Source organism: Akanthomyces muscarius, chromosome 2, assembly GCF_028009165.1.
Source record: "Akanthomyces muscarius strain Ve6 chromosome 2, whole genome shotgun sequence".
Taxonomy (NCBI): Eukaryota; Fungi; Ascomycota; class Sordariomycetes; order Hypocreales; family Cordycipitaceae; genus Akanthomyces; species Akanthomyces muscarius.
This window is the reverse complement of record NC_079242.1, coordinates 3,080,567-3,093,187: the sequence shown is the minus strand read 5'-3', so window position 1 is coordinate 3,093,187 and position 12,621 is coordinate 3,080,567. Positions and strand designations below refer to the sequence as shown.

The window sequence follows — 12,621 nt, the reverse complement described above, 5'->3', positions numbered from 1 at the left end:
AAGATGATGATTGTGCTTCATTATTAGCCGAGCTAAATATACTATCTCGCCACTACACGCCTCCCTTTCAGCCCCCAACTAAATAAGTCCCCCCGGCTCTTCCGCGAAGGGCGCGCATCCATGCCCTCGGTGAGTCTTTCATTCCCTGCCGGGAATTTACGACCACCTTCTTTTGCCGCCTCTCTATGTCATCACCCTATCTGCATGCGGGGGAATTCGGGCCTTTTTCTCGCCTAACCCTCTCCAACTATACTTTACAAATACTTGTACGGGTTCATGATGCCGTTCTAGACGAAAACAGCAGTTGTTAGCTTTTCTTCCTTCTCGCCAATTCCTTCCAACGAGGCTTGCATATCAGGGGTTACTGCATCTCGGCACAAGCGTGTAGGGCTGATGAAACACGAACAAGGGGAGGAGGCGGAAGGGGGGGCAAAGTCAAGTTGCCTGCTTACCGGGTCGTATAATTGCTTAATTTGCTTCATCAGGCCAATCATCGTGTCGTTCCGCGAGTACTGAATATAGTTCTTCTTGGCCAATCCCAGGCCATGCTCCGCACTGATGCTGCCCTTTCGCTTCTCGATCCACTCGTACACGTACGGCTCCAGAACCTTTTCCACAGCCTTGTCATACCGTCGGACCACGACGTTGAGGTGCAAGTTGGAGTCGCCCATGTGACCGTAGCCGACGCAGCCAAGGACAGGGTACTCGTCAGACTCGCCTAGCAGCCCGGCCTCTTCCAGACGGCCATTCACGTCGGGCACGATGCTGTACATGTCGGCAAGCGGGATTGACACATCGTACTTGTAGACACCGCCCCAGTGAGCGCTGACTTCAGGCACGCTCTCCCGCCACGCCCACAGCGACTTGATCTGCGTCGCATCCTGGGCCACCACGCCATCGGCCACTACCTCGTTGCCCATGACGTCTTCGAGAAACTTCTCCAGCTTCTCATAGTCGTGTTCGCTGTTTGATCCGCTGGTCTCAATGAGACAGTAGAAAGGAAAAGTACCGTCGAGCGGCATCGTCTCCCCCTTGGCACGGTGCACCAACTCCTGGCTAAGTCCATCCATCAGCTCAAATGCCGAAAGAATCTCCGAGAGCTGGCCCTTGGCCTCGCGAAAGGCCTGCTGCGCCTTCTCGTAAGACTCTAGACCCAAAAAGGCCACGTTGACAGCAGGCGATCGCTGAGGGCACTGAATGCACAGCTTGGTGATGATGCCGATTGTGCCCTCAGCACCGATGAAGAGCTGCTTCAGGTCGTAGCCAGTATTGTTCTTGCGCAGGGTGCACAGATCGTTCATGATGGTTCCGTCAGGAAGTACGGCCTCCATGCCGAGGACACTGCCGTGCAGGCTGCCGTAGCGAAGCAGACGCAAGCCACCGGCATTTGTAGCGACGTTGCCGCCGACATGGCAGGACCCCTTGGCGCCGAGGTCCAAGGGGAAGATGTAGCCGCGCTCTGCGAGATACTGGTCCGCAACTTCCAGCACGCAGCCGGCGCCGAGCACCAAGGAGCCGCTGACTTCGTCAAAAGATTCAATCTCATTCATGCGCGCCATGCTAATCACGACTTCGTCAAAGACAGGTACCGAGCCACCGACCAGACCCGTGTTTCCGCCCTGGGGCACGACGGCCAGCATGTTGTCGTTGCAGTACTTGAGAATCCTGCTGACTTCTTCGGTCGACTTGGGCTTGACGACGAGCCGCGCCTGTCCGCGATATTTGTGCATCCAGTCCTCGTTGAACATGAGCATGTCGTCTTCGGCGTCCTTGCTCACTCCATCGATAATCGCCGACTCGCCGCCCAGAAGCTCGCGGAAATATGCGACGTGCTCCTCGGTCAATTGAGCAAACTTGTCGTCGCGCTTGATCTCGGGGTAGGTTTCTGACGTCAGTTTAGCGACCCTGTGGACAGGCGAGGGCGCAATCAGCCTGGGGTGCGATGTGGCAAAGCAGCGAGCGGCCGTTGCAGGGACGGTGGTAGCCCTGGGCAGCGCAGCACCGACCGCGGCGCGCGGACGGCTCTGCTGCTGAAGCGCCCGGATGAATCGCGCGCGAGAGACCATCCTGAGACTGTCGATATGTCAATTAGGTCCCAGTACGAGTTGCGGCAGCGCACAGAAGCACGTCGAGCTGCCGAATGTCTGCGTTGACGACGAGAAATGTCGCTGAGTTTACAGCGGGTCGGCCTTCTCGCCGGACAAGTTTCGCACGGGCGGGTCTGCTGAGCTCCGAACCCGGCCCTTCAAAACTTGCAACCGCCGGGCTGTCGAGCTGTGGAATTCCTCTGAGGCAAGTCAGATACCTACACGCTTGCATGTCGAGAAAGATGTGGCATATAGTCTATTTTTACGACCAGAAATAGTACGTCATAGCTCATGCAAGTCACCATCACCGGTAGCCGGTAATCGTACCGCATCATACCCACTACACAGATCCACGCCAGTGATTTCATCACGTAAAGGAATCGATCTGAACAAATCAAGATAACCCCAGCGATTCGGCTAATTACTAAATTGTAAAATATAATATATATAAGCATGCAAATGCAATTCTTTCCTCGCCAACACAACACCGGTAATGCGCATAACAATATCCGTCCGATAACGATAATGAGAATGTACAATGCCAACTGCCCCAAAACAACCGCCGGTAAAAGTTCACAGCCAGCATTTCTACCAGCCGTTCTTCTTGTCGCCCTTGCGAGGGCTAGCGTCTCCCACATTTGTCCTGTCCTGCAGGACACCGCTAGGAACCTGGTCACTCTCTTTTGGGTTGTTGAGCATCTTCTCCATGAAAGAAATATAGTCGTATTGCGGCATGCCTCGGTCAGCAGACATGTCTGGTCCTGTATGCTCCGGCATGATGCCGCTGAGCTGCTCAATGACCTCATCTGGAACAAGACTGTGCCGGAGGTCCATCTCCGTAACATAGGGCTTGCCGTCTGCCACTTCGCGGAACGACTGGAACACCTGCTCAGCAGTGTTTTGATCTTCCGTTACGTCGACCATGAAACGAATGAACTGCTCGAAGGTTACCTCGTCTCTGCCACCGGAAGTCTCCAAGAAGTAGTCATGCATTTCGTCCTCGGAGAATACCAGACCCAAGGACGCTAGGGCAGCGCTGAATTCTAACTCTTGGAGCGCATTGGAATCGTCGCGATCGAAATGGCGGAATACGCTTTCAAATTCCTCCAGCTGAATAGGCGTCAGGTTTGTCATATTTCGCGCAACCATCTGATTTTCCAAAAATGCGAGCTTCTTCTGCACTGACGATTTGACCAAGGTCAGTTCGTAGGCAAGTTCGTCGTATGTATAAGTAGTAAAGTCGTTTTCTTCAATGTTGGCCTCGATGCATTGTGTCTCTACATCCAGAATGGTTTCGAGATATCTGTCGAGAGGCGCCAAGTTACTGCTTAGCTTTCTGACGTGATGTAGTTGGTCCTCTAGATCGCCATCGAGGCCTGAGATGGCCATCTGCATAGTCTTGAGCGCCATGGCGAAATCATTCGCCTTGTCAGCAAAAGACTTGCGGAGGGCGTTTTTGATGCTGTCGCCAGTCAGCATATATGCTCTGTACCAAGTTATACGCGACTTACTCTCTGATGGTCTCATTGATCAACTGTGCACGACCCATCTCCTTCTGAGTCAAACTGGTCCAATCATCCTCGAGTCTGGTTAGGCTCAGATTGGAAGGCGGCTCATATGGTCGAAGGCGGTATGTTCCCAACTTGGTTTTGATATTTCCAAGCAGAGTCGCCAAATCACTCTTCTCTGCTACCCAGTCACGCTTCTGGCCGCGCTTGTACTTGGAAAATTCGGCTGCCTGTGCCTTTGCGTCGGCGTATGTGCCTTCAAACGTCGATTGCGTCCAATCGTCCCTTTGAGTGTTGATATTCTTCAGAAGCTCAGCCATGCGCTTCTCATAGGTGCTCTGCATCTCCCAGACCCCCTGCATGCTGTTGACAAATTTCTCTACTCGTCGACCAGCATTTTCAACCTTTTCCATTTGAGAAAAGGCATGGAACCAGTAGGCAATATATGTCATCAAACTTCTTTCGTCGGGTTTGGCAACATCTGCCACATCTTCAACGTCCAGCAGCTTAGGGATACCAATCTCTTCTGCCGCCAAATCAAACGCGAGCTGCATGTTCCCCTTGTGATCCGACTTGTCGAGCGAATCGAAGTCGATGAGATCAGGTCTGTGAATGTCGAGTAGGGCGCAAAAAGCAAGACCGTCGTTCCAACTGGCACTGAAGTCACGGACCTCAACTTCGTCGTAGCATGCCGTCTTGCGTTGGCACCAAAGCAGCAAACCTTCTTTGGCTGACATGCCCTCCGTATTGATATCGCTAATGGTGAAACGGAGAATCAAGGTCCATATTAGACCAAGTACAATTTTGCGGTTGCCGTCGACAATATCTTCGGCGCCAATATTCGTCATCTGAACTCCGCGGGCTCGAATAAAATCGAGGGCCAGGTTCGCATTTTCGAATTTTTGTACTCGCAGTTTCGGTTTCGAGGCATAACGGCCGAGAGACTCTCCTGAAAGACATTCTAGCAAATGGATAAGTAGAACCTATTGGATATTCGTCAGTGGTAGAGCCAGAAGCGAGATAAATGGCAGACATACTCCGTCCCCCATGTCCTCCACGATATCTTTAATCTCCAAGTCTCGTTGTATCAGCTTCGCATTCAGCCTATATTGCGCACGGGTTAGAAACTTGACCACTCAATCTTTCGAATCATCCTGTACCATTTTGTGAATGTCTTTTGCTGGACCGTGATCCATCTTTGTTGATCGGCAAACGTCATCGCTATTTGCTGTGGCTCGACGCCAGCCGTCACCGTTACTCAGTCGCCCGTTTGGTGGTGATCAAGCAATAGCTTAGCATTACACAATGCTCGTATAGGAGTCAGGACAGCGGCTGGGCCGGCTTCGGGCATACAGCATGCGCTGACAGTATGTCGGTGTAGAGCAGCTTTGCAACAAGGTGGGGGTGGTGGTGAGCTTGGGTGGGAACGGGCAGCTGCAGGATAACTGGCTTGTGTTCCGCGAACGGTCGAAGATAGCCCGGCGGTAGCCTGTTCGTCGGGGAAAGATTATTGCCGGAACCTCGTAGAGACGTCGCGTTCGTTGATGGTGACGTTGGACAAATGTTGGCGTCGTGCGGTAGGTGACCCTTTGAGAGCTTGTGCCTGGCGGACAGCGGCCTGAGTAAACAAAGTTCACTGGGGCAGTTCAACAAAGTGCAGGTTGCCGGGCTGCCACCGGTGCTGTGCCCGGTTTTTGGGCCTGTCGCTAGGCGGTTCCTAGCGTGGTGCTGCCATCTGGTAGCGCTACGGCGCAGCGCATTGAAGGTGCTGGTAGTGGAGACGGACAGTGTCCAAGCTGTGGCCTATCAAGGACGCTACGCAAGTCAACAACTCTACTCTCGGCAGCAGAGCCGGTGCATTTTGATGTTTCAAAGTGGTCGATACAGTTCTGGTGTATTTCAGTGTTGGTTTTGATAGCACGGCAGGTGAACCTCCGTTTCGGGGCTGGAGGAGCAATGCCAATCGTACGTCTAGTTAGAACAAGATACGCTATCTCAGCTTCACAAGTTCGATGTAGTTTCTCGTGTGAATCGCACATAATTGTGACATCTCTGCTGGTTTCATGCTTCACGCAAACATTTCCCTGCAATGGAAGTAAGGTGTACAGAATGTGATGGTATATTGGTACATGATACACTGCCTTGGCCGTCCCCAGACTCTTACGCTCCTCCTCCCCTGGCCTTGCCAGGGCGATTCCTTATTTGCCCCTGGCCTTTTGCTGTCTAACACCGCCAGATCCAGACTTGGAGCGCAGAGTAGAGCGCTCCTTCTTCCATGCCGCTACCAAGTGGTCAACGCTGCCCTTGTCGTGCTCTGGCTTGCGCATGTACGTGAGCCTGGCTCTCCTGGCTCTCTTCGGCCGTCTCCAGATAATGTTGATGGCTGTAACCGTAGGGCTGTAGACTTTGAACCACGACTCAACGCTCGTCTTCATCATCTGGCCGCGCAGCAGAATGGCTGTGTCCGCACCACGTCGACGGATTTCGATCAGGTAACCCGAGAAAGGCTCTCCATTTTTGGTGCTGACCATTAGCACATCGCCCGGCTTCGCAGCGTCAGCCTGGTCTTTGGCGAATAGTCGAGTTCTCGCTCCGGTGGGATCGAGCATTGTGATTTGCGCCTGGCGCAGCACCGGCATGGGGTCCTTGAAGTCGGTTCGAACGGTCGGCACCTCGGGGTACACTTGGAATCGAGCAAGTCTCTCTTCGCGCGAGCCTAGAGTGCCGTTAGTAGGCCAAGAAGCAGCTAAGAAGCAGCTAAGAAGCATGCTCAAGAGCATAACATACGCTGTCGGGCTGTGAGTATGGGCTTAGAGACGTTAGGGGCCTCGGGAGCAGCGGCTGTTGCAAGCGACCTCTGCCATGCCCGCTGTTGCCTCGCTTGCCTCAATGCGGTCTTGAGGCATCCCAATGGACGCCCAACAGCGGCAAAATTCATTGTCGCTGAATTGCGGAGTGTATTGCTGGAACTGAAGCGGAAAATGATGCGAGTCTCCAAAACTTTGAAGGCCAAAAGGATAGCAAAGCCTAGTCCCAGTCGCACCCTGTGATTGGCCCGGTCCGCGCTTTTCTCCGACCCACCCTCGAATTGGTCTCGCGACTTTGAGAACACCAATTTTTTTTGAACTGACGAGTGCAACTTCTAACCACGACAAGATGTCCAACCGGTCGCTAGCATCGGCCCTCAAGCTTTTGGGCCAAGCCAATGGACCTTCGGCCAGACAAGGCGCTTCATGCGCCAGGCAATTCAGCACAACGGCGTCTCGTGGTAAGACCTTGGCTGTCGCTAGGCTAGGGGCTTCCAAGCTAATCAGGAGCTGCAGGAGTGCGAGCGACTTTTGTCGAAACTGAGAACGCCGAATTGAACCAAGTCTTGAAGACGATTCAAGAAAAGACCATCTTCCCAGCCTACTTACCTCAGAAGCAGCGAAAGATTGTCTTCAACCCCAAAATGCGAACCCACATGCAGTCGAACCCCATCATCATCGAGGTTGACGGCATCGAGCACAGATTTTCCCCGATCGATCGCAGCAAGGATATCCCAAACTCGAAAAAGAGCTTCAATCAGGCCATGAACCTGATGGAGACGTCAGAGGATTGGGCCAACCTGGGCACTCTCCTCGCAGGATATAAAAAGGCCGGCGTGAAGCTCCGCAATCAGCACTGGGGAAAGATTGTCCGCCGCGCCGAGGAGACGGGCAACATATACGCCGTGATTGAGTGCGCAAAGCAAGCAGAGAAGACTGGGCTGAAGCTTCAAACACACGAAATGGTCGTACGACTCTTGGCCGCCATCAACAACAAGATTATCAGCGGCAACCAAGCTGCCACCGTACAAGTTGTCAAATGGATGGAGGTTGCCCTCGACCTGCTGCACCACCCGGAGCAGGCGACGCACAGAGACGCGGCCGCAGACACCAAGGTCCACGCATCGCGGCTGGCGCGAGGCCTCGTCTTGTTCACGCGCGCCTCGGTGGTTTCTGCGAAGAAGGCCGCAGGACAGGACGCAGCTGCTGAGCTGACCCTACTCAAGGACGAGGTTGAGCTTCTCAAGACGCTATGGAGGGACGCAGACCTCAAGAACCTCGACAGCCTCGCCGAGTTTGCGGTTCTGAATCCCGGGGCTGTGGAGGACCACAAGAATCTGAACGGGGCCAGCTTCGTGAGCATCGTCACTCAGAACATCAAGGCTATCTCCCTGGCGCGCGAGCTGGCCCCGGCAGAGGCTCAGGCGCTTGGCGCCGTGGAGACTGCTCTGTCAGAGCATCTCACGATATATGCCACAAACGACAAGCGTCGCGATGGGCGCTGGGCCGAGTCATATGAGGAGATTACGGGCGCCGCGCCGTCGTGGCCTGCCGTTCCGTCGAAACCAGCAAAGACTGCCGCAACAGCGGACCTTTGATTGCGAAACCAAAAAGGCAAAACACGTTGAAAACTGTAATATAGAACCACATTGTACAATGTATTAAAACGCAAAGGCTTTGTATAAATTACACTTTTTTTTAAATCTTTGTTTGTATGATTTTGTTTGTCTCTACGGAAGAACAATGTACTTTTCCAGATGCTTGGGAATGGCGCCAAGCAGCTTCTTATCCGTCAGCCACTGGCGGGAGAAGAGCCTGTCGGCATATCGGTAGGCGCCGTCGCAGAGGACCGTGACGACCTTGTGGCCCTTGCCCAGCTTCTCGGCCACCTCCTTGGCGGCCACGACGTTGAGCGCCGAGCTGGCGCCCAGGTACAAGCCTTCCTCGTCGAGGCAGCGGTACACCATCTCGATGCTCTTCTCGTCCGAGATGGTCATGGAGCCGTCGACGAGGCCAATGTCGGGCTGCAGGTTGTCGGTGACGCGGCCCTGGCCGATGCCCTCTGTGATGCTCGACCCGGCGCGCTCGGTCAGCTTGCCGCCCGACGAGATGTACGAGTGCAGCACGCTGCCCGGGGGGTCCGCCAGGAAGCTCTTGACGCGGCCGCCCGACACGTCCTTGAGGAAGCGCGTCGTGCCGGCGAGCGTGCCGCCGGTGCCGGTGGCGCAGGTGAAGGCGTCGACCGCCCCCTCTGTCTGCGCCCAGATCTCGGGCCCCGTCGTCTCAATGTGCGCGCGGCGGTTGGCCGTGTTGTCAAACTGGTTGGTCCAGACGGCGTTGTCGAGGCGCTCGGCGTGGCGCGCGGCCTGGTGGTTGTAGTTGTCCGGGTTGTCGAACGCGACGGCCGGCACCGGGTACACCTCGGCGCCCAGCAGCCGCAGCAGGTCAATCTTGCCCTGCGACTGCGTGTTGGGCATGTAGATGACGAGCTTGTAGCCGCGCGAGCGGCACACGTGCGCCAGCCCGATGCCCGTGTTGCCGGCCGTGCCCTCGACGACGGTGCCGCCCGCGCGGAGGAGACCGCGCTCCTCGGCGTCCTTGACCACGTACAGCGCCGCGCGGTCCTTGATCGAGCCGCCCGGGTTCATGAACTCGGCCTTGCCCAGGATGTCGCAGCCCGTTTCTTCGGAGAGGCGGTTCAGGCGGATGAGGGGGGTGTTGCCAATGGCTGTAGTGCACGTTACGTTAGAGAGATGGATTCTAGGTCCTCGGCTTGCAGATGCCGCCCTTGGCTCGAAACAGAAACCGCTTCTTGGACACTACTTACCAGCAGTGAGGCCGTGGGCCACGCCTTGGGCCTGCGAGACCTTGAGGGTATGTGCCGAGGGCTCGGCCGCCGCGACGGCGGCGGCAGCGAAGCGTCTGGCGGTAATTCGGAACATGGCGCCCGCGTTTTATGTGGTAGACTGGATCTGGGCCCCCAATTGATGTGAGGCTGCAAAGATCCAAGTCGCAGCCAAATATGTAGATACGGGATTTCTAAGCTTCGAGCTACATGGCGGATGTTTGGACGCAGCGCCGACTTCCGGCTGTGGGGCGCGCAACAGCTCCGATCACGTCATTTCGGGTCGTCGCGACCGTACCCTGTATTCAATTTGTAAACGTTTATCACGGCCTTTCTAGTCTCCTTTCTTGTATTTTACGGATGAGGCGAGGCCGGATAGCCGTGTCTGTCAAGTCTTGATTTAGTTGTTTATATATGTAGATATCGGATCTCCAAAGGAAGCACTGGCAATGCTACGAAGTGTCACTGCCTTGAACGTAGCCTGAAGGGAATAAACCTTTGGCGCCCATGTAAACACCAAAGTACCACTCTCCATTCACATCCTCTGCCTCTCGAATTTCTGCCCCACGAGGGAACAGAAGTTCATCATCCGCCTCCTCCTTTGGATACCATGCCCACTTTGCAAAGACGCGTTGCCCAACACCTCCATCCGGCGGGAACAGCTCAGTGTAAGTGACAGAATCGTGACTGGTCGGTGCTGTTGAAGGCACATCTTGCGTCACCAGTCTTTCCAGCTTTTGATCATCCAGTTTCCATGACCATTTCTGGCACGGCGGATCCGGCTGGCCGTCCTCTCCAAGTGGCTCGATTCGAAGCTTACGGCCGCCAACCAAATCGCGTTCAATGTACCGCCAGTGTCCTACCTCACCGGGCGCAAATCCAATAACCACCATTCTATGGCCCTTGAGACATCGGCGCCACCCAGAATGACCGTTTTCCGCACTGATTTGGTCTCTGTTCACCAGTCCTGCGTAGCAAGGAGAGCAAATATCGTAGTCGCCCGGCGCTGCGTTTTCGACCAGCGAGCTCGTGCAGCTATGGCAGTGATAGCGTATATCGGCTGGAGTAATTGCAGTGCGGCAGATATCGCAAGTTGTTGCAAAGGAAAGCGGTTTAAACGGGCTGATACTCCGGTTTTGACTCTCCGTGACAATCCTCGCCGCGGTTGGGCGTCCAGGTGACCGGCTGTGTGGCTGCGATATTTCATGACTGAGGGGAAGTAGTGGATGCGTACACGAGCGCCCTTGGTTGACGCAGTTGTTGCAGTAGCCCCATTCGCCGTCGTTGCAAATATCGCATCGCCAGTAGCAATCGTTTGTCCACACTTGGCATTTGGCGCAGAATGTCCCGATCTCCAGTCTCAGTTGCGGATCATCCATCGTGAGTGTCTTGCGGCCATCAGCGCCACCAGGTGTTGAGGGGGGTGGTTGGTATCTACTGGGCGTCAAGATGTGAGGAGGGGCCAACGAGTCATCACCGCGCTGCTGGCGACGTCGTCGCCATTTGTTCCAGCCGCCATGCCCAAAGCCAAACCAATACTGACAGCCCTTGCCAGATCGGTAGCAGTCAGAGCACATGGTCCAGTGACCGCCTGCACAGATGCCGCAGTTGTAGTGTATTTCATACTCGATGTGCGTTTTGTTACACCTCATGCAAGTGATGGATGGCTCGGGGTATAACTGGGACATGGATCTTTGATGACCAGACTGAATTGGGCTCGTTGCAGCTGGAGTTGTGGCTGCAGAGTGGACAACCGACAGCTCAACTCTGTTTGGTCTGCTGGCACTTGAGGCGCACGGTCGATCTGCAGAAGCGCGAGGCGACTCATTGGTAGTTGCCGTTGGTGGTCGAGCTAGCCGACTGGCAAATGATGAGCCTGCCGTAGCAGCCGGCCCTGGAAGCTCTGCCGGCGCCGAAGGAACACTCGAGCTTCTGACTTCAGATGCGTTCGGTCGGAGGGTGGAAGAGGCTGATCGATCAGTGGAAAGAGCCAAGTCTGTCTGGGAGCGGGCAGCAGGTCGAACGGGAGGCTCAGTTGGAATAGTCGGTATCGTAGCGGCACGTCCACCACTGGCTGTCCTGCGTCGCGGTCGAGTCTGAGATTCTCGAACTTCCAAGCTTGCTGGCGGCCGTCTATCTCGTTCATCTGTGTTAGAGCTGCTAGTGGCCGGCCGTGAACTGGAGCCCTCGCGGCTTCTTGACGCACTGCTCGCTTCGAGCGGCCGAGGACGAGGATCTAGACGGCCTTCCCCGTTTCGTGGGCTAGCATTCGCTTCATTGCGATTCGTTGGACTATCCCGGCGCGCGGGCTGGTTCGTTGTACGAGCCCTCTGTCGTCGCCTATATGCCTCCGTAATTCGACGACTAAGCTCATCATCGCGAGACAAGTCGATATTGTCCAAGTCGAGTCCGTCAAGTAAACCTTCTTCCTGGATCTGCCGCGCGAAGTCCTCAATCTCTCGCTCAATGTCGCGCTCGCTCAAATCTGCGCTGCTAATCAGCGACCTGAGTGAAGACTGATGGCCGACTTGGCGCTGCTGAGACTCGCTTAGTTGTCGCCGAGGTCCATCACTCAGCATTCCAAGGTGGTTAGCGGTCCTGCGAGGTCGGCCATCATCTCTTGCTCGACGACTGGATATGCGCTCCTCAGTAGCCCTGCTTCCTCGGCGTCGCCGTGGCGGAATCGCTGGCGCGCCTCCCTCTGCTTCCCGAAGACTCATCTCGCGCACTTCATCCACGAGTCGCCTATCCTCATCCTCTGCCCGACGCTCCTCTGCCGTGCGCTCACGTGTGGTAACATGAGGGATGATTTGATCTCCTGGGTGGTACTTTTTGTTCATTTCCTCCTTGTCTTCCGGTGTGCGCGCTTTATGAGGCTTCGCCGCTATGTACATATCCAAAAGCGTGACCACTGTAGCGTTGTGCTTGGTATCGCGAACCGATGCCCGACATGACGGGCAGGTAAAGAGCACGGCATCTGGAGCTGGTGGGCTTGGCGCCCGATCAAGTTTTTCCTTCTGGAAGCCAAACCACTCCTTCAAACAAGCGCCGCAAAACGTATGCAGGCAGTCAAGAAGTGTCAAAGGTTGATACAGGAGCTCAGTGCAAATCTATGATGATCAAACGCTTTAGCAGGTAGTCAATCTAACAGGCGGGGTACAGTTGGTAAATCTCACCGAGCACGTAAGCTCCGTGGCGAGGTCGAGGCTTGGTCTTCGAGGATCCATTCATGACCGTGGGCGAGGGTTCATGCCAAAAGCCCTCTTCTTGATCGCCGAAGCAAGTTTACTGGTAACAAGAAAGGTGGTTGTTTATGACAGGGTAAGCTTTGGTGGTGCGGTACGCAAGGCCTGGTAACAAGACGGTGGCGGGGG

General features: G+C 55.2%; 7 protein-coding genes across 7 annotated transcripts; 1 reads left to right on the top strand and 6 right to left on the bottom strand.

The window, feature by feature from the left end:
- Positions 1–254: 254 nt before the first annotated feature.
- Positions 255–2,066, bottom strand: LMH87_004156 (uncharacterized protein; the record flags this gene model as incomplete). Its single annotated transcript, XM_056195332.1, has 2 exons — positions 255–287; positions 453–2,066. 2 exons carry the CDS (start codon positions 2,064–2,066, stop codon positions 255–257), a joined length of 1,647 nt encoding a protein of 548 aa, XP_056048971.1.
- A 609-nt stretch (positions 2,067–2,675) lies between these two features.
- Positions 2,676–4,814, bottom strand: LMH87_004155 (uncharacterized protein; the record flags this gene model as incomplete). Its single annotated transcript, XM_056195331.1, has 4 exons — positions 2,676–3,549; positions 3,599–4,578; positions 4,633–4,699; positions 4,756–4,814. 4 exons carry the CDS (start codon positions 4,812–4,814, stop codon positions 2,676–2,678), a joined length of 1,980 nt encoding a protein of 659 aa, XP_056048970.1.
- A 979-nt stretch (positions 4,815–5,793) lies between these two features.
- LMH87_004154 (uncharacterized protein) lies at positions 5,794–6,533 on the bottom strand (the record flags this gene model as incomplete). Its single annotated transcript, XM_056195330.1, has 2 exons — positions 5,794–6,311; positions 6,383–6,533. 2 exons carry the CDS (start codon positions 6,531–6,533, stop codon positions 5,794–5,796), a joined length of 669 nt encoding a protein of 222 aa, XP_056048969.1.
- Positions 6,534–6,751: 218 nt separating this feature from the next.
- LMH87_004153 (uncharacterized protein) lies at positions 6,752–8,000 on the top strand (the record flags this gene model as incomplete). The annotated part of the gene is made up of 2 exons (XM_056195329.1): positions 6,752–6,863; positions 6,919–8,000. 2 exons carry the CDS (start codon positions 6,752–6,754, stop codon positions 7,998–8,000), a joined length of 1,194 nt encoding a protein of 397 aa, XP_056048968.1.
- A 132-nt stretch (positions 8,001–8,132) lies between these two features.
- On the bottom strand, positions 8,133–9,344 carry LMH87_004152 (uncharacterized protein; the record flags this gene model as incomplete). Its single annotated transcript, XM_056195328.1, has 2 exons — positions 8,133–9,130; positions 9,230–9,344. 2 exons carry the CDS (start codon positions 9,342–9,344, stop codon positions 8,133–8,135), a joined length of 1,113 nt encoding a protein of 370 aa, XP_056048967.1.
- A 355-nt stretch (positions 9,345–9,699) lies between these two features.
- LMH87_004151 (uncharacterized protein) lies at positions 9,700–10,140 on the bottom strand (the record flags this gene model as incomplete). Its single annotated transcript, XM_056195327.1, has 1 exon — positions 9,700–10,140. The coding sequence occupies one exon, from the start codon at positions 10,138–10,140 to the stop codon at positions 9,700–9,702; it is 441 nt and encodes a 146-aa protein (XP_056048966.1).
- Positions 10,141–11,278: 1,138 nt separating this feature from the next.
- LMH87_004150 (uncharacterized protein) lies at positions 11,279–12,474 on the bottom strand (the record flags this gene model as incomplete). The annotated part of the gene is made up of 3 exons (XM_056195326.1): positions 11,279–11,343; positions 11,454–12,357; positions 12,424–12,474. 3 exons carry the CDS (start codon positions 12,472–12,474, stop codon positions 11,279–11,281), a joined length of 1,020 nt encoding a protein of 339 aa, XP_056048965.1.
- Positions 12,475–12,621: the final 147 nt, after the last annotated feature.